The 27,188-nt window shown below is 41.5% G+C and overlaps 1 protein-coding gene across 2 annotated transcripts; it reads left to right on the top strand.

Moving 5' to 3' along the window:
* Nucleotides 1-39: 39 nt before the first annotated feature.
* zzef1 (zinc finger, ZZ-type with EF hand domain 1) lies at nucleotides 40-27,188 on the top strand. 2 transcript variants are annotated; one of them, XM_089016394.1, is made up of 54 exons: nucleotides 40-580; nucleotides 1,627-1,771; nucleotides 1,875-2,069; nucleotides 2,254-2,437; nucleotides 2,539-2,738; nucleotides 3,234-3,444; nucleotides 3,591-3,707; nucleotides 5,084-5,262; nucleotides 6,500-6,598; nucleotides 6,689-6,780; nucleotides 6,869-7,014; nucleotides 7,867-7,972; nucleotides 8,247-8,465; nucleotides 8,850-8,941; nucleotides 9,036-9,250; nucleotides 9,331-9,464; nucleotides 9,559-9,626; nucleotides 9,707-9,821; nucleotides 9,957-10,125; nucleotides 10,304-10,425; nucleotides 10,514-10,636; nucleotides 10,998-11,167; nucleotides 11,318-11,399; nucleotides 11,480-11,681; nucleotides 12,143-12,270; nucleotides 12,399-12,639; nucleotides 12,772-12,851; nucleotides 12,955-13,045; nucleotides 13,121-13,604; nucleotides 13,692-13,856; nucleotides 14,072-14,191; nucleotides 14,285-14,446; nucleotides 14,574-14,706; nucleotides 14,790-14,928; nucleotides 15,054-15,219; nucleotides 15,316-15,578; nucleotides 15,712-15,884; nucleotides 15,991-16,177; nucleotides 16,265-16,425; nucleotides 16,732-17,012; nucleotides 17,179-17,353; nucleotides 17,447-17,579; nucleotides 17,660-17,883; nucleotides 18,036-18,344; nucleotides 18,429-18,526; nucleotides 18,614-18,749; nucleotides 18,893-19,252; nucleotides 19,340-19,483; nucleotides 19,680-19,848; nucleotides 19,935-20,033; nucleotides 20,149-20,314; nucleotides 21,162-21,312; nucleotides 23,752-23,823; nucleotides 25,359-27,188. In XM_089016394.1, exons 1-54 carry the CDS (start codon nucleotides 179-181, stop codon nucleotides 25,437-25,439), a joined length of 9,078 nt encoding a protein of 3,025 aa, XP_088872520.1. In that variant the 5' UTR covers nucleotides 40-178; the 3' UTR covers nucleotides 25,440-27,188. The 2 variants fall into 2 exon arrangements, with proteins under 2 accessions (XP_088872520.1, XP_088872519.1); XM_089016393.1 differs by having other exon boundaries at nucleotides 42-580; nucleotides 15,760-15,884.

Raw genomic sequence — 27,188 nt, forward strand, 5'->3', positions numbered from 1 at the left:
CGCATGCGCAAACGCAAAACGCAAGCAACGTTTCAGGCTAGTCCACGACGTACTGTACGTCAATGCGGTAGTAGTGTACGCAGAGCAGAGATTTGTGTACAGTTCTGTACAATCGTTCACAAACTGCCCCTCTGTGGGGCTGTGCGGACTTATTCGATCAAGTCTCATCGACCCAGTCATGGGGAACGCGGAGAGCGGTGGTGGTGGAGCCAGCTGCGACGACGAAGATATCGGAACAGAAAGCCCCGTGTTGGCGGAAGGCAGTCCGGCCTCTGCGGCCACTGGTGTCGGAGGCACCGGTACCGGGAAAGGAGGAAGACGAGTACCGAAACATGTCTCCGTGCCCTGCGGCGGGCCGCCGAGCCCCGCCGTCTTCTTCGAACAAGTGAAACTAAGAGAAGTGGCGGCTCGTATTAGCGACTCTGGAGTCGTCATCCGGGAGTCTGTGCTGGCAGGGAACGAAGGAGTTCTGGTCCGCTGGCTGGAGGAGCGGTTAAACCGAGGAGAAGAATCCGTCAATGTTGAACAGTTTTGTGAAATGCTGGAGAGTCGAGATGCCCCCAGAGATGAATGCGAAGAGGTACACAGTATGAATGAACACTTCAAATGAATGCCATGCTTGTTTATACCACACTGCATTTGAGGATATACTGTACACCCACCAGACGCCTCATTCGGCATTCTTGCATAACGAAGTCAATATTGGAACAATGTAAATCTATTCACGGTCGATAAGTTTGTTTTGTTCAACAACATTCTAATTTGCAGTGTTGGACAACGACATTGCATGCAGAAACAACTCACAGTCCTGACGCTGTGAAGTTGTTTTTATATTTTTCGAGCTGGCAATCGAAATATTACAACCACCTCCCAGGCTTATAAAGCACAAAACATCCCTGGAAATTGAAGCCACAATAATAAGTGTATTGTTACATTAATACTGCCCAGCAATGACAGTAAAAACTGAGCCTTTCTTTGTCAAGTTTTAATTGTTTACATACTTTTGTTTTGAGAGGTGATCTTAAGGAGATATGCCCTATTACAGCATTATTTATTTTCTGAGTTGCTTTCAGACAAAACTTATTAACTTATTCTGTCAACTATTAAGTAACCTAACAGTACAATGTAGTACAGCTTTTGGATGGTGACCAGTCCAGGGTGTTACCTGCCTGTCATCCAAAGTAACATGAAATATGCCTCAATTCATCTTCTGGCCCGAATGATGCCTGGGTGGAATGTAACGTTTCTATAAGATAGTCATCGTCACCTTTACTCATCAAGTTTATTGTTAGTGCTGAGTGAACTTTGACCACTTTTGTTAAACCAAAGAATGTGAATGAATGGCCCAACAGGTGATTGTGTTTTTCTTTGTAAATGTAGCTTTGTTGGCATGTACTGTAGATGGAATGCCACTGTGGCAAAGCTGGCCCAGAATGTCTGCTCCACGTCATCTTTCAGGGTGCATTGTATTGTGTATCCCTTTTAAAAGGATCCCCCTTTCAGTCAAATCACAGTCTATTATTTAGCGATAAGCTCATGTTGACTTGGTCTAATATGCACCTTTCACTGTGTTGACTTATATATGATACAAAATGTCACAAAGTGCGCTGTCTCTCTCCGTCTTAGGCCTTTGGACAGTTTGATGCTGAGGGGGATGGGGTGGTTGATGTCGAGAGCATGCTGATTACACTTAAGAACTCCAATGGAGCTAATCTACGGGGAGAGCTGAGTCATGTGATAAGACAGCTACAGGCGTGCTCCTTGACGCCAGGTATGTGATGTGTGATGTCAATTGAATACCGTCAGTTGTTTTTGAGCACGTTTTATTCACACCTGAATTTAAAAATGATGCTCTTGTATTCTTCACTCAACAGGTTTTGTAGACGTATTTTCCAAAACCAAAGACCGATTGGGGGCACATGCCTTCAAGATCCTGAAATTTTTGCACAGGAATCACATTCCCAGCAGTGCTATACCTTACCCTATTTTAGATGGCTACAACAGTATCTGTACAATGAGGTCGAGTGTGGTCCAGGACTTTCTGGAGTTCCTCTTGCAACGGGAAAAAGGTGAACAGCACAGTTTGATGTTAACAGTTTAAGATTTATGGTTTGTCAAATTGTTGACAGTATTTGTTTTACAGTTTTGGTGTACTAAGTGTTGGACGGAATAGCGTTCAGACCAGCTGTTTGGTACAGTCAAGATGACTTCACACCTAAGACTGTTTTTTTAATTCTATTTTTCCATATTCAGATCTGGATATCCAGTACAGAGCGGAACTGGACCGTGACCCAGATGTGGACAAGGTGAAGGTAATCACACAGTGCTACAGCACGATTGAAGCTTCATCCAACGTTGCTGATGTTTACAAGATGACAAACGGAGAAACGACATCTTTCTGGCAGTCTGACGGAAGCGCACGCTCACACTGGATACGGCAAGGCCATTTGCTTTGATATATGTGGCGATTCAAGATTTACCTGATGATTTTATTTGGCCTGTTTTCATGTTGAACCTTTGTCTTATGTCATTTTCCAGATTGAAACTGAAACCAGACGTGGTTTTGAGGCGTCTGGCCGTTGCAGTGGCTGCCAATGACCACAGTTATATGCCTCAACTCATTTCAGTAATGGTGGGCAAAAATCTCAATTCCTTGGACAAAATCAGAGACATCCGCATCCCCAGCAATGTGACAGGCTACGTTGCACTCTTGGAGAATGCCAACATTACACACCCATGTGAGTCATCACCTGTCAGTTGGTCTCATTTCATAATCATCTGTTGCCATAATAGAGAATTTATTAGCAAGACTCATTTGTGCAAATTGGAATGATGCCTATTTTGCCGGCTGGCCTCATAACCGTGTTTAGTCAAGAGTAACCTCAATAACGACAAAATGAAGGCCGAACGCAATGAGGTGGTTGCAAGTAAGAGCAATCACATGATTATTAACAGAGCATTTTGAAAAGTGTTTTTGTGCCTCTGGACAGCCTTCTCCATTCACAACCTTGATTTCATGACATGTTATGTCCTTGTAAATGATTCACTAATGATCCAAAGATCTCTAGCCTATCTTTACAAAGACTCATCATTGTAATTTGTCGCAATAAGTTGTTAGATTTTTAAAGCTCCATTTTACATCACACCGCGACTCCATAGCAATTCAGCAAATCATTTCGACACTGCGTGTTCCATCAGTGTGTTCACACCATTGTGTGTTACTTCAACCCCAGACATCCAAATTAACATCAAGCGATGCTTGAGCGATGGCTGTGACACACGGATTCATGGTTTGAAGACCTTGGGCTATCAGATTACCAAGAACAAAGAGGTGTCTGTTTCGGATGCTTCAGCCATCTGGTACCTGTCTCTCCTCACCTCGTTGGTCACTGCCTCAATGGAGACCAACCCTGCACTGGCTCAGACTGTACTTCAGAGCACTCAGTAAGACAATGTGTTTTTTTCTCCTTGTTTTGTTTCTTCATAGAGATTGTTGTCAGCTATTACAAATGTAGAAGAAAACACTTAGCGAATCAGTTTCATTCTTCAGTGTTCTGACGGACTTTAATTAACTACGGTGCTCTTTCCAGGAAGGCATTGCAACACATGCCACCATTATCCCTTACGCCATCATCCACCAAGTTTCCCAAGTTCTTCTCTTTGAATATCTTAGAGGAGGTGGATGCATTTCTCCTGCGGATAGCAGAGTAAGGCCTTGACTTTCATCACACTCACCCAATACAGTGTCATTGAACTGATGAAGCTGACAGCATGGCATGAGAGACAGGCAAAAGCATGAGAGACCGGCTCAAATCAATACGCAGCCATAGTGTCCTGATGACCCACTTTGTCAATTATCAATATTGGTGCATTATCAGCAGCTTCATTATGACAAGAATCATTTTATCAAGCATAACAAATCTTATTTGCAATTCCATTGCATGAGCCACATTGTGCTTGTTCCTTGACTGGCACCGGGCACACTGCATTATATAATATTACAGTATATGCTGTTTCTCTAATAATATTGGTTATTATGTTGTGGTTGCGAGGGTGTTTCCCCATTGGTTGGAAAATGTGTTTCACTGACATTTTAAACTTCAGAGCTTTCACTAACCGTGTCAGACAATAACAACATCCAAGTCATGACCAACTCCAGTGGACACACCCACTGAGGCATCCATGCGGAAGAGACTCCACACCTCAAAAATTTAGAACCAAAGAAACCGTGTGAATGAAATATGAAGCGTCACCAATAAACATAAAACAGTTTCTCTCATTCAACTTTTGTGAATGACCATGAACTTGGTGACTGAGAATATCTGCGGAAACGGAAAGGCAGGAGTCACCGCCCTTTTTGAAAATGACAACAACTTCTTAGGGGCTGATTAATGCAATGAAATAAATTTGCTAAAATTACATCCAGCTATACTAGAATCATTGATTACAGTTGTGTTTATTGGAGAACTTCATAGTGTTCTTTAGTTCTCACAATAATTATGAGCAATGGTTCACATGAAAGGAAACAGTCAAATGTAAATATGCATCACAATATTTCTGCACATCTCTGCAAACATTTCCAAGTGACCACTTCACTGGAGTGCTATTTGTTAAAATAAACCCAGTGGGCTACTCATGTGATCTTTTCGAGCCCGCGGGCATCACGTTGGTGACCCCTATACTAAGGTTTACCAAAATCTATGGCCAATGTGACGGGAGGAAATACATGGCAGAGTATTATATTATAATTCCTAAAAGTTAAACGGATAAACCAGATGTAAAAGTGTGATAAAAAGCCAAACACGAAGCAGAACAAATACACACCATTTTTCCAGCAATGCTTGCTTGGGGAGTTCTTATGCAAACATACCGATTTGATTTGTGACCTCATTCATGACTTTGATTCCAAGTTTTGCATTACAATACAAGACCAATTTGGTCCACCTTCGAATTATAGAATTTGGTATGGCTCTTTTTCCATACTACCAACAATGCTTTATTCACCCGATTAACTGTTGTTTCACATTTTTACTTGCTTTGAATGTAACTAAATGACTGTATTTTTCCACATGTACCTGGGAAGGTGCTGTGTGAGTCCCGATGCAGAGCTGACCCTACTCGCCTTTGCTCTGGCCAGAGGCAGTGTGGCCAAAATCCTCCAAGCCCTTTCCTGCATCAGCGACCACTTAACGACAGAATACAAGGCCTCCTCGCTCATCTCGTCAATGGCCGCAGTTCGGCTGCAACTGCTCTATCAAAATGGTAACATGTTGTCTGGTCTTCCATCTTTGTCATTAACGTTAACAAATGTTTGAAACAAGACATTTGTCATACACCAGTCTCTCCCATGTCTGAAAAATTCACGCATACACCCGGCCCACCCAACTATTTATTTGTTTATGTATGTATTTATGTCTGTCTGTCTGTCTGTTTGTTTGTTTGTTTGTTTGTTTACCCAATGCTTGGTGAGGTCTTGGGTAAAGACCCCGATCCGTTGGTTTCAGTTACACACACAGTTTCGTTATTTGTGAGGGCTCAACTGTAGTCCTAATTTAGTTAACTTATATAAATACCACATGCATTTATCAATTTACAAAGACTTGTATAACACACAAAATAAAATACAATAAAACAATACTTTGGCAGGATATTTCAGTCATTTCAAGGCAGTTTTTCACAGCACATACTTGAAAAGGCTTTGTGATATTTTATCTAAAGATCACATTTGTCTCACTAAAAAACTATTTGTCTCACCATGGAGAAATTCCCAGTTTAAAGCAACACAAATAATGAAAGGAATAATTAGAAGAACAAAAAGTATATCAGTAAATGTAAATGATAAAATATTAACAAACATTCAAAATGGACGAGTAGGTCACACCTGCCTATTCAATAGCCAGACAGCAATCGCCAAGAACGAGTGGCGGTATCTCTCCTTCTTTCAGCGCAGGTGTATCAGTGTCTGGTCCAAGGAGCTGCCCAGTGCTGTCAGGGTGGCCTGGAGGGACTGGGAGGGTTTGTCCATCATAGCTTTTAGCTTGGCTAGTATCCTCCTGATCCCACCTCCCCCAGAGTTTCCAGATAGCATCCCAGGACAGAGCTGGCCCTCCTGACCATTTGGTCTAGTCTCTCTGACCTGGGCTGGGATGCTGCCTGACTAGCTATAATGAATGGCGAAGGCCACCACAGAGTCAAAGAAGGTCTTTAGGAGTGACCCCTGAACTCCAAAATACCTCACTTTCCTGAGCCTTCCTGATCAGAGTGTCTGTGTTTGTAGACCAGTCTAGTTTATTATTGAAAAGAACGCATGGGTAATTGTCGCATGTCACCCTTTCTATAGTCTGTACCCTGGATATTTATCGGTGCTGGTGAAGACAGTTTTGTGCATAAAATCCACAAACCAACTCCTTAGTTTTCCTGGAGTTGATCTGAGGGTGTTTCAGAAGGCACTAGAAATATTATGAGATCATATCAAATCAGCATCTATGTGACTTTACAGGGAAGCCCATCCCGCTGCACTTGCAGGCATGTGATGCGAAGAGTAAAGAGGAGAAATCAGGACCAGAGAATATGCTGACAGAATCCTCCACTGGAGACGGTAATAGTCAATAATAAAAGTGAGCACACTTTCTCAACTCTTGTTATGACCGCAACACTAAAGTACAACCGCACGCTTGATGCTCAAAAGGGTTTCTCACTGAAAGTGGCAAGAGAAAAGCCACAGTGATCCTTTCAACTGAAGACCAGAGGAACTTTAAAATCACTCAGATGAAGGTCAATGTGAGTATCCTTACAATGGTGTTTGTTTTGTTGTTCTTCACATTAAAAGAGAATAAATGCATAACTGCCTTTGGATTTATGTGACCAGGTACGAAAAGGTGCCATTGGGGCGAAATGTGGCTTGGTGTTTGCCTACAAAGATGAAGAACCATTTGATGCTGCAAAACATTTCAAGAGGTTCAAAAAGTATGACACGTGGGACTACAAAGACTACAAGGAGTTTCTACAAGACAAGTAAGAATCGTTTTTTTATGTGTGCATACAGTGATGCTTAAAATGACTCAGTTTTACTTTGCAAAGGGTGAAGTGGTTTTAGACTTTTACATTTCTTTGTATCTTTTCAAATTTCATATGCTGCTTTGATGCGGACACTAAACCAAAATGCCAAAAGGCAATGCTGTAACTGATTCTTACACCACCACATAACATTACAGTTCACTCAGAGTAGTATAAGGTTCATTGAATTACCACAGATGCTTGAATGTTTGGAGGTGGTTCCATGGCACTTTTCTGTCATTGTGGCCTTTTGGCTTGTTGGAAAAGTTATACAATAAAGGTTTTCAGCTCATCAATGATAACCGTGCCAGATATTTTTGTTGAATTTCAGATCAATCAGAATCAGAATCAGAATCAGAATACCTTTATTCGTCCCGCAATGGGGAAATTTGCAGTCCACAGCAGCAATTGAAGAGGGATGGGGTTGGGGTGGGAGTGAAAGGATAGAAAACAAGATATTCTAAGCATAACAAAATAAAAATGTCAACTGTATACTGTGCAAATGTAGATGTGCAAAAACCGTTCTATAAACAAGACTGTACATAGTGCAGAATCAAGAAATGCATTTAGATATATTGCAACAACCCATATTTACAAGTGTGCAGTTTTTTTTTCACATGAGACAATCAATGAGACAGACAATGAGATTGATGAAATTTTTTAATAGTCAATTGGATGAATGCTTTTATTCAGTCATGCAAAATAAGTCAGTGGTCGTGTCTGGTGTGGATACGCGCCGCAGCAGCTTGCGGCTCTGCATGAGGGGTTTCGGTCCAGCGCTGACACATCATGTTGTCACTTGACTTGCAGTGTGAGGGTTTCAGCGCTGTCTGAGGATGAGCCGATTGGCTGGTTTGAGGTGGAAGAGGACTGGAATGATGTAGAGATCAAGCTGCAGCAGTGTCGTGTTGCAAAGGTAAATTCTGTCTCAAGATCAAACTGGCAAGCGAACAACCTTGTTTTCTTGATATATGCATTTGCACCCCTTTGCGCGTTGTTCCATATGTTGCGCTCTCCACTCTGGTAGTCGGGGGAGATACGGTGTTGTGGGATTCAGAAAAAAACACCAAACATGATTCCATCACGTGTTTTTAATGAAAATGACTTATGTAGGAGTGATAGAATGCATTTAATCTTTATCGTGTGCAATTTTTACTACCAATGTTTCACTCATGTCTCTGTCTTCTCAGTTTCTGATGGTCAAGTTCCTGTGTACCAGGCAGGACTCCGCTGAGCGCCTTGGGGTGCAGTCCCTCAGCTTCAGTGGATACTCCTGTGGTGGAACGGAGAAGCTTGCAGATCTTGACGAGCTTAGTTCTCCAGGCGAACACTGCAAAAATGAGGCTGTCACTGGCCTTTGTCTTTTGAACAAGACTTTGTTTTTTGTTCAACAGCTCACACAAAATATGGTAATTAGAAGCACCACTGAAGCGTGTTTATGTTGTCGGTTTATGTTCAGAATGATGAAAGTGGACTCAATTATCCTAATTACTGTCTTAGGAAAATTGAAACGTGTGATTTAGCCACCACAAAACAATGAACGAATTCGTTGCCAGAAAGATTATGTCATCAATGACACACCATTTAATTCCTCATGGGTTTGAATTGAAGTCATGTCGCATTTGAGCAACAGGAGCAAAGGATCTATCAAGCAATAACAAAAAAAAATTACAGAAAAAAGCGAAGAACTCATCAATTCATGTAAAAATGAACCCTTAATGTTGAGTTATGATTTAGTGTTGGAATTGTTGCCCTTTTTGGTGTTAAATTTTAAGCACAATCTTTTCCTTTAGGATTCCTCCCACCTAAAGCGAAAATACCTTCTGGACTTCACTGGGCTTAACATGGACCTCTTTTGGAGTTTCTATATGAAGCTGATGGTGATGTAAGTAGGAGAAGCCACTCTTTTTTTCCTTTGAATATCCGCATTGCTGCAGCCTCACTTTCACCCCATGGCTGTGCTCGTGGCTTCATTTCAGTGAAGGAGAAGAGGTGTTGAAATGCAGAATTCGCCTCCTACAGTTGCTACAGAACTGTTTTCCAATGCTTCCCAGTCCATTACACTCCCAGTGCCCAGAGATGAGCAGCACAACGGTTGACCAAGCCCCAGCAACAAATGGGCCATCCACATCGAGAAGTGCAGAGCTTGCTTCCCTTAGGGCTGTTGAGCGGCTTTACGCTCATCTCTGCCACGGTATAAACCATGCATTCATAATCCACCAACAACATTAACAATTTGAGATTCCTGATAATATTGTCATCCCTTTGTTTTAGTCGTGAATGAGCCCGAGGGGGCGACACTTGTGGAAAATGCCTTGCACAAAGAGGCTGTGAAGGCCATTCTTAATGGGGCAGCTGTTTTCTTCCCCGATAAACACATTCGGCGGGACAAACTGTTCCACCTGATGGTGTGTGTACCAATGTATTCATTGACCTGTATTTATTTATTTTGTTTAGACAAGTTGAATGTTGGAGGTTTATTTTTTATTTTTTTTTTTGCAGAAAAATATCACAGAAGATCAGTTGCCATCAGTAAAAGTTACTTTTGAGTCACTGTGTAATTACTTCAGGTGAGTACGCTATCAAGATTTGAGCACGCCATATCGTCACATACTGGACGTGGATGTTAAGCATATTGTACTCCATGCAGTGATCTGGATCCAAATGGCCTCCTCCTGCTCCCACCGAAAGATTCCCTTTCTGACTTTGACATCAGTCCAATTTTAGCAGTGATGGAGACACTTCTGTTGGTGGCAACACAAGAGGTGAGGCCACTGAAAGCTCTTTTAATTATGGTGATAAAAAGAAAAGTAGATTTGCAACATGTTGTCATTTTTGAGTCCCATCTGAAGTTGTTAACAGTATCCTGGTTCTTTCATGCATGTTGCGTTTATCTCAAGTGTGAAGTTATGATGTCCGATGGCAATGGTGGATCCAGTCGGCACACAGTCTTGCTATCCTTGTTTTGGGCTCTTCAAGGGAGCCTCCTCTCTTGGTGCTACCTCCAGCTGAAAGGACCCACCTCTTCTGCTGTTACCATGGAGCTGGCCAGAGTCATCTTATTAAAATGTTAGACACCCCTTCATATAAAATGTCAAGTTACGGATTAATGTATTCAAATTTAGTGTCTATATCTGAAGATCAAATTTTGTAACGCTATTAATTTTCAGAAGATGAAAATGAACTTGAATGCATTGCTCAAATCACTTTTTTAAAGTGTAGATGTTGATTTCTGCTCTCTCAATAGATGTAGACCAGTTCTTGGGAAGTATCAGAAGTGTCCTGGGTTCCCTGCTGGATAAGTACACTGGCACTGAAATTAAGGAAAAACTAGGCAAATCTATCATTGCCACAGTCTTCAGACAGCTGGTAATGTTCAATTCTAGTCACAATTTTGAATTGGACGGTTGTATTGGAGTTGACATTGGTGAATTGAATACATCATTTGCTCTGGCAGCTTATTTTCCTCCTGGAACTTTCTTCTTTGGACATTACTCACTGTGTGCTGCTCAAGAGCTTCTCCTCTCTGATTGAGCTGCTCAAAAATCTGGCCAGTGGTACAACAGACATTTTTTCCAAGGTTAGTGTGAACAGTCTTTTCAATGCATACGACACGACCTGTCACAAATTAATCTTTTTACAATTGTTCTATCAATTATTCTACTTATTTCTGTATTATTAACTGAGGCAACATTAAAACAAGATGTGGCCCTGTGGAAAAATTCTCTGCTTGTAATGCAATGGAAACTTTCTACCCAAAGGGGGCACATATGACCACCCACTTCCACACCAGATGTATGACAAAAATACAATTTCAACTACGTACAATTAAAATCCTTGCATATATTCAAAATACGCGTTCATCTTTCATTATACATTCCTCAGTGTGTATCTAAAAGATCCACTTTTCATCATGATTCTATAACCATGACATTGTTTAGGAGAACCAGGAGAGCTGGCACCAACCCCAACAGCCAGTGGTGTTGAGGACCTGGGCGATGGAGTCCTCTCATAACTATGAAGATAGCCGTCATGAAACCAACATCTTTGCCTGCCCTGGTGCTACATCGTTTGAAGTTGAGTTCGATGAACGCTGCGAAACAGAGAAGAGGTCAAAGGAACAATTGCACTTTTCTTTACTGCTTTCTATCAGTCGAGCCCATTCTATTCAATACAGTTATTCATTAGAATACAATGTGATTAAATTGTATATCAGTACCTTGTACTGACGCACGCATCTATATTATTTGGATTTCCATAGGTATGACTACCTGGAATTCACTGACTTCAGAGGTGGAAAAGTTCGCTACGACATGAAGGTTGGAAGTGAAAAGTGGCCAAAGGTAGGAATTAAGCCATTTTATCTCAAGATGCCTTCTTACAGTCTGTACCTTTTACACGTGTTGCTTCTTTCTATCTCTAGAAGGTAACATTTGACACAGGCCCTCAGCTTCAGTTCCTCTTCCATTCTGATAGCAGCAATAACGAATGGGGTTACAAGTTCACTGTAACAGCCCTGGGTCTTCCAGACATCACCATTTCGTGGATATCTGACCTGCAGTTGCTTGTGGCTCGACTAATGGGGCGTCTCGCCTGCAGAACCTTGGCGCTGAAATCACCGCATGGTGAGACTGTTGTCGAAAACTGCAAAGTTCCGAATGACAGGTCATTTTTGACCATTATGGCTTGAAATATATCATGCTTGACAGTTTATATGCCATGCAATGCCATGCCATGCCATGCCACCCAATTTATATGTTGCGTTTTTTATTGGAAATTACCATTATCTTTTGTAATGTTTCTATATTCTCAATGCTAAAATAGATCATGTATTAAAAGTACTGTTTTCTATACACACACACACACACACACACACACACACACACACACACACACACATATATATATTTGTGTGTGTGTTTGTGTGTGTGTGTGTGTGTGTGTGTGTATATATATATATATATATATATATATATATATATATATATATATATATATATATATATATATATATATATATATATATATATATATATATATATATTGATGATGTTATTTACCATCATTCCCTCCCTTAATTATTCAGAGATACGCTCTGTGAAAGAGCTTCCACCGTGGAAAGTGTCCCATGTTCAGTCTTCGCCTCTCTGGAAACCCATTCTTCGACATGGTTTGCGTGAGACAAGAAATGCAGATCTGACAAAAACTGTTCAGGTATTTAAAACTATTCTAAAACTTTGTTGTGTTCGATTTAATTGTCGTACACGGTTTCATCAGACCTTGACCACAACATTGTTATTTATTTATTTATTTATTTATTTGTCTGTTTATGTGCACATTAGATTAACCAGTATAATCTTGATGATGTTATGATGCTGCTGGAAGACTTTGCTCGATGGAACCCTTCCCAGGAATCTACAGACAGCAGAACAGAATTGATGAGAAACCTTGTGCAGTCCTGTAAAAAACAGGCAATCAGGAACGAATTAGTTACAGGGTCATCGGCAGACCATGCAGTGAATGCCATTTGGGCTGTCATGATCTACCACACACCAGTCCTCATACAGGCCCTCAAGACTTATGGTAATGCAAAATTCTTATCAGCTTTCATTGCATAGTCTCATTATTGAGTATTTTTTTATATACTGTCAATTTATCCACATGATATGCCCTCACTTTTAAAAATGTTTGTTTGTTTTGGTCTTTCATGTTTAGTCAATCAAGAATGCAAGTCCTGTATAAACGAAGACTTTGTACAGGTTTATTCAATGGCAGACAGCATCAGAACCTGGATGGTAAGATTTGAAGGATCCACTACTCCTGAAGCAATTATTTTTGAATTTGCAGTGTACACAATCGCATCCATGAGCTTGAGCTGTGATCCATGTTTTCCGTTAGTTGGAGATGAAGCAGAGATATATTGTTGGTAAATTGAATGTTCCCGATGAGAAAGAAGGAGGCACTGAGGAGGTTACAATTGAAACGTTGGGTGAGGATACCTGGTTGTTATCATCTTTCCTTATTGTATCATTTGTCTGATGTGACATAATTTCTTTCTCGGCAGCGGAGATGTGCATCGAGAAGTGCCTCCTGCTCTTCAGATTTTCACCTTGGGGGAGGACGTACCCCGATGGTGATTGTTCCAAAGCTGTAGAGGGCAGCAGTGCTCTTCTTCTCTGTCCAAATTCTGTCCCAGAAGATGATTTCCGCCCTAGTTCCTCACTTGAACATTCAACAGCAGCATCTACACAGGAGACTGTTGAAGCAAAACCACTTCAGCGCGAATCCTCCAATATCTTCACCCCCACCTGTATCCACTGCAAGTCAGACAAGGAAGGCTCCACAGAAAGCCTCTCTTCCTGGGGCGTCAGCAGTCCAGCATCACCCTCGGCATTAACCCATAAAGCCCCATTCAGCCGAGCACGGCTACGCCTCCTGTCATGCCGCTCGATGGAAGAACCCCGCACGTTCCCCTCCGTCAAAGATCGCAACCCAATTCTCAAGCATATACTCAACTACATAAAGGACAACGCCCTCACAACTGCGAAGTGTGTGACCGCCAATCTCTTATTGCATAGCGCTTTCATGAATTATGTAATACAGCTTTTAGACATGTTTTATTTCTTCTTCAATAGTATCCTCCAGACATTGTCGCTGAACCAAGCTCAAGCTGTTAGTGTTTGCAAAGTCCTGGAGCTCGTTCAAGAGTGTTTGCATTCCCTGGGAAAGCCACACCTCTTTCAAGCCCCGTGTGTCCTGTTCCTACAAGAATTGTTGACATGTCAGAAAGACTTCACCAGGTACATGTTTGAAGAAAATTACATGAACCATTTGCATTTTAGTGACTCATATCAAAGGTCATGGGAATAGCCTGACAGACAAAATCGGCGTACTGTTTTGATGTTGATTTCTTTAAGTTGTTTTGATGGTTGGTTTCTTTAAGTTGCATATTCCTCACCTGTGTAATTTTGACAACAATTATGATGCGTTTATAAATCCACTTGTGCTTTTTCAGTTATTTCTCTCAGTTGTCAGACAGCGGGCAAGAACTAGGGAAGCAAGTGCGACGTTCCTACCATCAGTTGGTGCTCGTTCTGGTTGAAGCAGTGCAAGGATTCGGTTGTCTCAATGACAAGTGGGCATATTTATTTCCATTTCCCCTTCAACTGGAAAGTGAGTGGAGCCGACAATTTTATGTTATGCCCTTACCCCTGTCACTCCTTCCCAGAACTCTTCTACCGGCCCTGTCTTGTGTGCAAACCTGCTTGCTGCACCTTCTAGACTTGAATTGGGATGTGCATGACATCCCCCTGTTCCTGAACATCAAGCTTCCCGAACTCTTACTCAGCATGTCGCAGGAGAACATTAGTGTTCATGACATTGCTATCAGGTAAAATCTGAGACACAGTAAGAGTAAATTAGGCATAGTATGGACCTTGCAATTAGCAACACGTAATGTGTACCAGAGGTTTTACATGAATGTTGAATTATTCTGTGGTCTCTGTAATTTTTTTTAGCCAGTGGACAGAAGAGGATGAAATTGCAGACTACAAGAAGAACCAAGAGTGGATGGATGAGTGCATGGATGGAATGTTTGAGAAGTGGTATGACAAAATTGATGAAGAAGACTCGATGGAGGAGAGACGAAAGGTGCATGAAAATGAAAGTCCAAACGAGTTTGATTAAAGTTCAGCAATTTCTAAAAATAATCTGTTGTGCTCTTCCATTCACAGATGCACATGTTCATTGCACGTTATTGTGACTTGCTCAATGTGGTGATTTCTTGTGATGGCTGTGAAAGGATGGCACCTTGGCACCGCTACCGATGTCTCCAGTGCATGGATATGGACCTCTGCAAGACCTGCTTCCTCAGTAAACTACTCACCATTATTTATGTCTCGACGAATTCAGGCTGAGGAACCAGAAGCATTATCACGATGCAAAAAGTATGACAGTATTTTTTTTTAATACTGAAATGTTTTTTTTTTTTTAAATAGGTGGTGCCAAGCCTGAAGGCCATGAGGATGACCATGAGATGGTAAACATGGAGTATGCCTGTGACCATTGTCAGGGACTCATTGTTGGCAGCAGGATCAACTGCAATGTTTGTGAAGACTTTGACCTGTGCTTTGGATGTTACAATGCAAAGAAATATCCTGACAGGTGACACATTCACATTCAAGTAATGGGAATTATTTTACTTTTAATCTCATAGTTGTACAGAACCTTTAACACAGTTTCTTTTCAAATCACCTTTAGTCACCTACCCACGCATCGGATCACAGTTTACCCCATGGTGACCATTAGAATAAGCGATCGCCATCGTTTGATTCAACCATACGTCCACAACTACTCCTGGCTTCTGTTTGCCGCCTTGGCACTCTATGCTTCAGAGGTCATTAGTGAGAAGCAAATAGACAGCGAACCTTTGGACAGTACCACCTTGAGCCTAGCGTCAGCCTTACAGACATGCTGCTCCAAGCTCATCACTGACTGCTTGCTCAAAGGGCAAACCAGAAAAGGTATCACACCCAAAGTATTTTCTTTTACATTCAAACTACAGTTGTTGTAAGATCTGTTTTTTTAGTGAGTATACAAACGGACAAATACACATATCACTTCTAATGTATGTCAAATGCTGCGGACCTCCTGTAGGTCTTCGCTCTTCAGCTTTTCTCAATCTACTGTTGTCCAATGACTCAGCCTCTGGGAGTGAGACATGTCCAGCCTCCCCAGAGCTCTCTCAGGAGGTCAGTACTGCCACGGACACCTCATCTCTGCCTGGGAGTACTGCAGCAGTCTGCTCCCCTTCATCACCCAAAGACAAGGTGAGCTACAAACGCGGATATTTATTGACTATCGTACGTATGGCACTTGGCACTTGATGCGCTTGTATGCGTTTAACATACCTACTTGTTGTCATCACACCTCTAGAGCAAACCATCAAGAGATGACCAAAAGTCAAATGAAGTTAGCTCTCCTCCCACTGAAATGTTTTTACCAGAGAGCACGGCAGAGGTGGGAAAAAGAAAACTTGTTACCCAAGACACTTTGGAGTCGATCAGCCTTAGTAAGACACCATCCATGTCCAGCGAGGAGCCGCTTTCGCCCGTGGCACGACGTGAGTTCCTCAACAAGTTTGGTTGATTGCACTGTTCATGGAAGGTAAGACTTACACAGCTGCCTAATTCTGTTATAATTTGAACAGCCTCAGAGTCTAGTCTAGCAGCCAATTCACCAGCATCAGATATTGTCAAGGGGATTGATGACCGGCTTCCCAAGGTCCCCCTCCAGGAGCATGTTTTTGCAGAGTGCTCCAGAGAGAGGATCCTTGGACTTCTAGCAGCCATGCTACCATCTGTCAAACAAGTAAAAACATATAAATTTAAGTAGCTTTAGGAAGGATTCCGTGTCCTTTTTATTACCCTCAAATGGTTTCAAAGATACACTGAGATCAAAACCGCCACCTCTATGGCAAACACACCAGCTGAAACCACAGGATGCTAAATGAGGGAACATTTTAACATTTTTCCTGAAATTACTCTATTGGTCAGTCATATGTTGTACTTTGTTGTCTGAAATTTGCATCAAATATTTGATCCTTTTATTGTATAGGATTCGTGGAAGGACCTTTTTTCTGAATCATGATATTGATCCTGTTTCTCCTCGTTTTAGGAATGCTCTCTGAGCCTGCCAAGTGTCAGCTCCATTATGCACCAACTTTTCAGGGCAGTCATTTCCAATGCTGGGTCTCTTAATGAGACATATCACCTTACGTTGGGGCTACTTGGACAGCTACTGATGGGAATCGCACCCATCGAGGCTGATCGTGCTGTCACAGATGCGCTCACAGACAAATATGAGTTGTTGACAAATAACGAGGGAGCTATTTGTGACACTGATGGGTGGAAAACCATCCAGTTGCTCTTCATCTTGGGAGCTGTCTGTTTAGACAGGTATTGTTTGATTCAAGCTACAGACTCATAATATTTTCACCACATGACTGACACTTGCTATGAAAGAAAATGGTCCTTATTGTAGTGCATGGTCACTCTTCTCATTCAGAAACAGTTTTTTTCTCATTTTTGTCATCATTGCCCATCTCTTTTTAATATTTTTCAGTCGTATAGGTTTGGATTGGGCATGCACAGTCGCAGATATTTTACATGATCTGAACACATGTCCTGGTTGGAGCACTGTCATTGCTGCCTTCACTGGTCATTGCATTCAGCAGCTGCCACAAACTCTGAGACGCACCAATTTATTCACCTTGCTGGTGTTAGTGGGCTTCCCTGAGGTAATAATAAGTACAAATGTAACATGCTTATTGTACTTGGATAGTTTTTTTCAACTGTCTTGCACAAATAATGTGTCATCCTATGCTTCTTAGGTGTTGTGCATTGGAACACAGACTGTGTTTATTGACAACGCCAATGAACACCACACCATGATCTTACTCAAACATTTCACAGAAACAAACCAGGCGGCAGTGGTGGATATCAAGACTCGCAAGAGAAAAACAGGTCAGTATTCGAGTAGTATAGGTCAACACGGTAGGCAATGTGGCAGCAATGAACCCTGTGGGCTTTCCTTTGTTTCATAGTCAAAGATTACCAACTGATCCAGTCTCAGGATTCTACAGCATACCTTGTAAGGCAAACTGAGGGCCAGTGTCCCCCAAAAACACTGCTCAGCCGTTACATGAACAACTTCATCTCCATCATCTGCCACCTGCTGCAGACCAGCCAGGAAAATGGAACTCTTGATGCGGTGGAGGCCTCTTGGGTTCTCTCTTTGGCTCTTAAAGGACTCTACAACATGCTGAAGGTACCTGTCAAGGCCATGAAATGTGTACGAATGAAATTTCATCTTGCCACTTAGATCTACTGACGATCAATGTGTACACTTGAGTAAGAATTTGGATAAATAAAATATGTTGGGAAAACCTTATCTTTTAATCTACTTGTTATTCTGTGTAGAAGCATGGAGTGGAGGAAGCTCAGGAAGCTATCCAGCAGTCTGGATTAACTCAGCTGCTTGTCAGCAAGTGCAGCAAGGGGACGGGTTTTAGCAAACTGTGGTTGTTACGAGATCTCGAGATTCTCTCCATCATGCTGTACTCCTCCAAGCGGGAAATACATTCCATGGCTCAGGACCCGGAGCGGGATCAGAGAGAACAAGACAAGGCGCATGACTCAGACCACTCAAGCAGCATAGCTGATGAACCATATGACAACAGGCCGGAGCCACTAGACGGTCTAGACGAGGCGACTAAAATGTGCTTTCAGGTGACGAGGAAGATCACTTCTTCTTACTGTTAAAAATAAATAAGTGGGAAAAATAGTTATGTATGAATAATCTCTTCTGTACAGATCAGCCATGATGCCTTAAACGCTCGCCTGTCTATCGTACGACCCATGTATGAGTTACAGATGAAAAAAACAGACTTCTTCGCGGAGGTGCAGAAGAGGTTTGTGTAAAGAGGTTCTCCATCCTGTGTTATCTTATGCATAGGAGATTTCTCACTTGATCGTGTGATATGCTCGTTCATTTCCAGATTTGATGAAGAGGAAATCAAAACTGACGACACAGTCCGTACTTCCGCGCAGAAATGGCAACCAGCCAGACGGTCTCACTTGGAGGACAGAAACACAAAGGCTGTCGACACCGATATGATTGTGGCATCTTGCATTGTGAGTTATTAGCTAAGGGACCACTTTTAAAATTGAAATTTGAACACTCCTTCGACATTACACACACGGGTGTAATGTCAAAGAGCATTACCGTTAAATTTTATGAAAGTGTCGTAATTGGTTTGAATGTTTCCCTTTGACAGACTATGCCAAGTCAATGTGAAAAAGCCACTGAAGAGATTAACGTGGTGACACAGAGACTCATCACCAACTCTGAGAGCGACTTGCAGATCAGTTACGCCAAACAGCGACGTACAAAAAGCTCTGCGCTTTTGCACAAGGAACTGGATGTTCGCAGCAACAGGGCAGTTCGTCAGTACCTCGTGAAGGTTAACCATGCCATTTCCACGTTGTACGCTCGTCACGTGCTCGCCACCCTTTTGGCCGATTGGCCAGTCGAGGTGGCATTGAACGAGGAGGCGCTGGAACTGAACGGTGCTTCTCACATGGCTTACATCCTGGACATGTTAATGCAGCTGGAGGAGCGGCTACTGTGGGAGAAGGTGACAAGTGGGACAAGCATCAAAAGATAATAATATTTTTTGTCAATTTGAGTCTACAGAGTCTAAAATAAGGCCATTGTTGTTCAGATTCTCCAAAGGGTATTGAAGGGCTGCAGCCACAGTATGCTGTGCAGTCTCTCCCTCACTGCTTGTCAATTTATGGAAGAACCTGGTATGGCAGTGCAAGTCAGAGAATCTAAGCACCCATACGACAACAACACCAACTTTGAGGTGCATGGATTATTATGTTTCCCTCATTCTTTCATCTCAAAACATCAGAAATCATAGACGACAGCTTTTATTGTTGCTAATGTTGTTTCGCAAGGGTTGATCAGTGTTCACATGTTTACTCTGATATGCCTGAGCCATTCACTTTGAATTTTTTACATTATTAAAACACAATTTTGCATTTATCTTTTGCTGTCAGGATAAGGTGCATGTCCCAGGAGCCATTTACTTGTCTATAAAATTTGACTCCCGCTGCCACACAGAGGAAGGTTGTGACGAGTTCATAATGTCCAGCAGTAGTGACTTCCTTCAGGATGTCCACATCTTCAGTGGCTCTCCTCAGAAATGGTCTGATTTTGAAATTCCAGGTGAGGCTCTTTTTCTTATTTGCAATTTCACAAGCTCCTTTTTTTGTCGTAGTGTCAATCACTTGTTTGCTGATTACTTTTCTCAGGTGATACCTTGTATTACAAGTTTATGTCAGACATGAGCAACACAGAGTGGGGTTACAAGTTTACGATTATAGGGGGCCACAGGGGTCGCTTCCAGACAGGTATGTAGAAATGAACACAACACTACCAAACGCCCAAGGTCATCTTAACGAGCCATCTTGTTGGTTCTGTTTTTACCCTCTGTGTGCTTTTGCTTTTGCTTCTGCATTGAGTCAGGTTTTGAAATCCTGAAGCAAATGTTGGCTGATGAACAAGTGCTCAGTCAACTGCCATTGACAGAGATATGGGAGTGGCAGGTGGGCGTGGCCTGTCGCCAGACTGGAAACCAGAGACTAAAAGCCATTCACCTGTTGCTCCGCCTCCTGCAGTGTCAGTCGGTGATGTAAGGGACATTAAAAATGTTTTCTCCTCAGCTGCATATGACATCAGTATATCCCTTTAAATTCGCCTGTTTTTGGACAAATGAACAAATTACTCTTTAAAATGCTCTCCCTAACATGAATGGAATATTTTTCCATAGACACGAACACACCCTTGCTTGTGAACATTATTTATGAAAAATCAAGGTGGGTGGGGGGAAATTCCATCTATTATTCAACATATACTGTTATTAATTGCAGATAACACAATCTTAATGAATAGAATATTGACTTAAGTTTCTTATGTTATAACTATCACAAAACATTTATTGAGGCTTTCTAATATTTGCAAATACTGGTATATATTTTCAATTAAGGTCAATATAGAAGGTAACACTTTTTTTAACACTATTTCAGGAGTCCCTTCCATTTGGATATTGAATTACATCAAACCTCATTTACATTTGTCTGAGCAAGCTTTGCATAATAGCCTTCGTGTTTTCCACCACAATCACGTGGTCAAGATTGCATTTTAGAATTTGCCTATGCGGCGGCTCTCTCAATTTCCATCTGGTCAAACTGGCTGTGTCGTCACTCATGCGTTCTCAAGGTTAATATGTCCTCGAACGAAGCAGCAGCAGTTAGAGCGAGATCTAAAATTGGCCGGTTTGATTCACAAGATATTGTAAAAAACTTTTTCTTTGACATTGGAGAATTAAGAAAATATGCTGCCCTCATGAGAGTCTTGACTTTGTGCCCGTTAACTTTGCTCACATGAACTACTTGTTTGATTGAATCGCAGCGTTTGCAACTTGTTTTGCCTGTGTGCGCATTTGTTTCTGATTAAATCTGGATTTGTTTGAACTGCAGAACTTATGACCTGACCTTGCTTCGACCTCTGTGGCAACTTTTTATGTCCATGGAAACCAATTCAAGCCAAGATCCAACCAGTATCACTGTGCTGCTACCTCTTCACAGAGCTCTCAATGAGCTCTTCTTCATCGCAGAGGCCCGTGCCATTGTGAGTAAATTTTAACCACACATGCTAGAAAAGACCGACCACATCTGCTATTATATCGAATTGCGTTTGTTTTTACTGAGAAACAAATGGGAAGGGGATTCAGAGGTGAGCCATTCTATTATTTGACATTCTGCAGAAATCAGGCCTCCCAGACATCATCAACCGTCTGTCATTATTGCAAGCCAACTAAAACTATATCCGTCAGACGGCCACTCCGTCATCGTTATTTTAACCATGGGAAATTGCAGTTCCTCAACACTATTTTAGGCACCATGTCGTCAACAGCCAATCAGCATGTGTAACCTATGTCACATACAGCACAAGCAGTTACTTGCAAACAAAAACAAAGTTATTCCATAGTATCGACAGTAAATATTGACAGTCATGTCTTAGACTCAAACACTTACAAAATAAATATATAACATAACTGTGTACACCTTACAACAGCCAAAGATAATGAAAGTCATTACAGGACATGAAACTCTCGACTCTCCGGCAATCTCGCTCCCTCGCTGGCAGATGTGAATGAAATCGAAAGTCATTTGTTACCAAAATATTCTGTAAATAAATACTTTCGCTAATATTTAATTATGTATTTATTGATTAGAAAACACATAATATAGGTCTGTGTAAAAAATATTGTCCTCCAACATATATATCTATGGAAACCAATCAAAAGTAATACTGGTGCCAACGCATCTGCAAAATTGAGAACCTTAACAGTGTTGTGATTTCCGCAAATGGTATACTTGTGACAGGAGTTACTAACGTGACGTCATTAGGGATAATGATGATAATCCTAATCATAATAATAGTGACAAGGAAATCCACACAATACTGTCATCTGTACCTATTTCCGTATCTGATTCTCAGTGACAAAAGCAATATTTTTGCTCAGATCACCTATCTGCTCTCTACTGGGCTCCGGCCCAAAGCCCCGCCCTGCCATCTGCTACAAAGCACAGAGCTGCACCGGTGCCCTGCTCGATTGTCCTCCATCACGCTTGATCTTCTCACATTGAATTATTAATAATTCATTGTCTCCTGGATTATGAACACCTAATCAGATAGGAGTTTCTCATCTATAGGTGCAACACAGGCTCTTCTATTAAGAGTACCCCACAAGGTTTGAGGCTAGTCCTCTGTCATTAAAAAAATCATTATAAATTAACGGATACCAGATGACTAACTGGTCAATATTGAATTGTTCTACCCGTACAAACCAGAAAGTTTAGATTAAAAAGTCCTAACGTACGTATGAACACACACCAGATGGCAGTGTTACAACAAATTTTTTTTAGCTTCTTGTTTAACTTCGTGGAGTGGGAATGAAAGCTTATATGATTTGAATTTAGCGGGTAAAATTGGTGTTGAGATTTGTTCAGGGTGTTCGGCCCAATCATACCAAGATATTGCCGGCTTGGAATTTGTAACATGTACTTACTTACTGTGCTTGGTCAATCTGAATTTACATACTGGCAATTTGGATCAATTATCTTTTTTTTAGCTTCTATCAATTGTGAACCTTTAACCCCAGGAGGTTTGGGTTATATTTTAGGTGCAAGAATTGTGCTCGGTGTTTCCCGGCACATACATGTCGGGAGACTGAGAAAGATGGCAGACCAAGTCCTCCAGACTGTGTCTACAAAGGGATGCATTCGCTCTATGTTAATGCCTCACTGTGTTTATGGATCACAATAACACTTCCGACATTCCACCAACTATTATTTGTCTTGTATTCTGATTTAATTTCCTCATTGTTACTGATGAATGCTGCATCAGATGATCGATCAATCCATGTCAATCATTGAAATTTGCACTCAATTTTTAAATCCAACTGTGCAATCATTTATCCGTACCTGGGTTGCAGGGTGTGCTGGAGCGTCTATCTCAGCTCTCATTGAGCGAAAGGTAGAACACACCTGAGCTAGTTGCCATACTTGTAATCATTAACACCAGTGAATCCATCCATTCATTATCTGTACCGCTTTATCCCCATTAGGGTCGCGGGGGGTGCTGGAGCCTGTCCCAGCCGTCTTCGGGCACTAGGCAGGGGACACCCTGAATTGGTTGCTAGCCAACCCCAGGGCACACAAAGACAAACAACCAGTCACTCTCACACTTACACTTAAGAACAATTTAGAGTGTTCAATCAGCCTGCCATGCATGTTTTTGGAACGTGGGAGGAGACCAGAGGACCCGGAGAAAACCCACGCAGGCCCATGCAGGAGAACATGCAAACTCCACACGGGGGGACCGGACCGGGTCTTGAACTCACGACCTCTGCACTGTGATGTCGGCGTGCTAACCACTTGATTATTGGGCCGCCAGTGAATCCAATAGATGTGAATATTGTTGTGATCGTTTAATTCCCCTCACAGAGTTGATGAATTATCCACTTATGCATTATAAATAGTTCCACTTGTATGTGTTTTTCAGGCACTGGGCGTCCTCCATGAGTACTTATTAGCGATGACCACAGATGAATATCTCCTAAATCATACAACACTGGTAAGGTTTAGTTTTTATACATTTAGACCGTGTGCATTTAAATCATCTATCAAAAAAATGTGCCTGTGGGGGGGAAAAAACACAAAACACCACTGCAATGATTGGCACTCATCACATTTGTACACTCAGTTTGTTAAACAACTGCTCATTTGATAGAACGGTCAAGGCCAAGGTTCTCTACATGTTGTGACTCATTAAGCTGGAGATGCCCAGCAGAGCGCTCGCCCTCCTCTCCCCGCCCCCTTGTATTGTATGTGTGGGCAGTATTCAGACGACTAATGTATTTGGGAACTAATTACAGTCCATTATCATTTGTGTCAGAGTACGCCTCTGTATTTTATACACTTAACCATAAATATAGCCTATGGGTGGACCATAAAACAATGTATGTAGCCCTGTAAGTTTGGTTTCCTCATACTGTATACCTGAATTAAAAAAAATAACAACACCAACAAAGCTTATATTGATATGGAGCTGGTGGATGGGGGAAACACTATTCAAGTACAGCAATGCAGTATGTTTACAATTCTTTGCCACTTAAAAGCCAGAGTCTTGCTGGGTTTATGTCCTTATAAAGAGAGGAAATAATGGAATCTCAATGAATTACTAAAGATGTCTTATGGCGTGACAGAAACAAAAACAAACCTCATTCTGCACCGCCGATTTGTCATTGAAGTACTTTACTTACTTGCCTCAAAAAAAGCTACATGAGCAGGGCTGCCAACAAATGAACAAGGCAGTGGCTATTGCAATGCGTTCTGGGAATTTTAGTATCAATCTTGTAGTGTGCAGAACATGCAATTTACGTCAGGGCTTGGTCGCTATCCTCCACTAATAAGGTGGATAGAAAAAAAGTATTCCCGGTGGTATGAATGGGTCTTGTGCATATTGTACATTTCAATTTTAAAAAATTCTACTTTTTAACTCATTCACTGTCAGACATGTGCCAAATGTGTCCACTCCAGTGCCAGTTTTTGTCTTGTCGCTCGAATGGCAGGGCCCACAGAATATTGACTTTGAGGACTACATCAACATTTAATGCAGTATAAGAAACCTTAAAGTCTCTTCTTTCATCAGTAAAAAAGAGTTAATTCCTAAATTATATCGGTCTGGAGTTATATGAGCTTGAAATGAGGGTGGCTGTCCAAAATACAATGCAATACATACTTAAGTGCTTTATATAGCGCTTTAACAACAGCTGAAGCTAAAATAAAGCGCTAACATGAAAAAAGGGAAATGTTGCCCCCTTGTGAAAAGGAAAAATACATTGCCAGAGGGCATGGCCAGCACTCTATCTGCACCCAAATATGAAAAAAAAAAACTGAACACATTCCGGAATGGTGCTCTACATTATGTTTTCAATTCCCTAATACATTTGTGAATGCCAGTGAATGAGTTAATTGGTATTCCTCATTCACATTGCCGGAACATAAAGGCTTGATAAAAAGTTTAAACTTGTAAAATCTTTTGTGTTGATGTCCTCCCCGTATGTGGATTCAATTCACACACTGATTCCTATTCATTTTGTCATGTAGGCTTTGAAGAACATCGCCGCCATTAGCCTGGCTATCAATTACCCCAATAAATCGACCACGCTGCTGAGTGTGTCCCAGTGAGGGATCTGGATCGAGACGTATGAGGGGAGCGGACACAGCGGATCTTGATCATGAAGGGAGAAGGGAATGAAACCTCCCTGAGCAGCCTTTGCTCTTTTTCCACTGACAAGAAACTCCCTGGTGGCTTTTGGCCATCCTCTGGAATTGAGCTGCTTGTGGCAGCCTCGACAAGCACTTTTTTCACTTATTCACCATCCCCTTTGCCTTAGATGAAGACCACATGTCTGCATGTGCATTCACATGTGTGTGTGTATATTATACACACACACATGTTCATCATTTTCTGTTTGTTTTTGAACTGAATGATGCTGTGCGTGTGAGGCAGAAACAGACATACAGACAGACAGATACACAACTTGATTGGCACAGCGGTCACACAGAGATCGTGAAGGCACAGTAATGGTGGGGACAAAATAGCCGAACTAATCTCTTGAATCTTTCCTATATTCCTCTGCCCCCCTTCTTCACTGTATTCTTTCCTTTCTAGATATTTGATACAATACAATACAATACAATACAATACATATTGATTTATATAGCGCTTTAACTGAAGCTGTAACAAAGCGGACATGGACAACTATCATATGCAGCAAATAAAGCAGTCAGAAAGATAGAAGAAAGCACCAGGGAGTAAAACTAAGATGTAGTTTAATGCTGAGTCAAATGCCAAAGAGTACAAGTGAGTTTTGAGACGGGTTTTAAAGATGGGCAGCGAAGGGGCTTGCCGAATGTTATGTTCAGTGGCAGTTCATTGCAGATATTTGATACAGAGGAACTAACAAAGTATTTTGGGGTGATCTTTTTTGCCAAGGTTTTATTGGTGTCTCCAGAACACCTATCTCTGCCAGATAAAACCGATGCCTTGTCGTGGCACAGAAATGGGAAGACTGAAAGCTTCTTGTAAGTGTTTTTTTCTTTCATCACTTGATCCAAGTGCATTGTCCTCAACGGACTCGCTTGTGAACTAATACAAACCAACTCCAAAGTCGCCTCATGAGAATGAATAACAAAAAAGGCCCTTACATCTCTCTTAAAGGCCTTTATTTTTATCCACGGACTTTATTTATCGTTGTTTTACGACGTGTACCTCAAAGGTTGATAGTCTTGATGTCGTTTCAATGTCAGACTAAGTGGAGCCATTAATAACCGTACACGAGACAAGTGTGTATTGCAGAGTAAACACTCTTACCATTATAAAGAAGGGACAGGATCCAGCCCGATATAACAGAATTGACTGTTCGTCTAAAAGTCTACAGATAAACAAGTAAACTGATTGACTAGCCCATTTTTTGAGGACATTTTCCAGAGGTAATGTTGAATCGCATGACGAGAAAGAAGAGAGGAAATTTGCCCAATGCAGAGAGTTCCATGCACTTTTTTTGTATGTTTTGTTTTTTTTGGACAAGTTGGCGGTGGTTGTTTTTCAGCTGTTATTGTGCTAATCGTTTGAGATAAAAACAGGGGGGGTGTGATCTTTTGTTGTGGAAAATAATGTTTGTTTATGCCAAAGAAACCCACAACCGTGAGAATCTCCAAATGGGCTCCTCGCCAAGTTCCTTTTAGTTTATTACATATCACTTGAATGAAAATTATGTGCAGAAGAAACCTTTGTAGACGTGTTTTTTATGTTTTGGATGATTGTGCTCCGAAATAAATAGGAAAGCTTCATGCTTTTGTTTACACCAACATCATCTTGAATAAATGAGGACAGAAGTAGGTAATTAGCCTCCTCCTGCCTTCTGAAATGCC

The sequence above is a fragment of the Hippocampus bargibanti genome, linkage group LG16, assembly GCF_051943395.1.
Source record: "Hippocampus bargibanti isolate YZ-2025 linkage group LG16, ASM5194339v1, whole genome shotgun sequence".
NCBI classification, from domain to species: Eukaryota; Metazoa; Chordata; class Actinopteri; order Syngnathiformes; family Syngnathidae; genus Hippocampus; species Hippocampus bargibanti.

Coding starts and splice junctions, on each gene's coding strand:
- zzef1 (XM_089016394.1), top strand. CDS start 179: ATGGGGAACGCGGAGAGCGGTGGTGGTGGAGCCAGCTGCGACGACGAA. Junction 581..1,626: donor CCAGAGATGAATGCGAAGAG/GTACACAGTATG, acceptor TCTCCGTCTTAG/GCCTTTGGACAGTTTGATGC. Junction 14,192..14,284: donor TTCGGTTGTCTCAATGACAA/GTGGGCATATTT, acceptor ACTCCTTCCCAG/AACTCTTCTACCGGCCCTGT.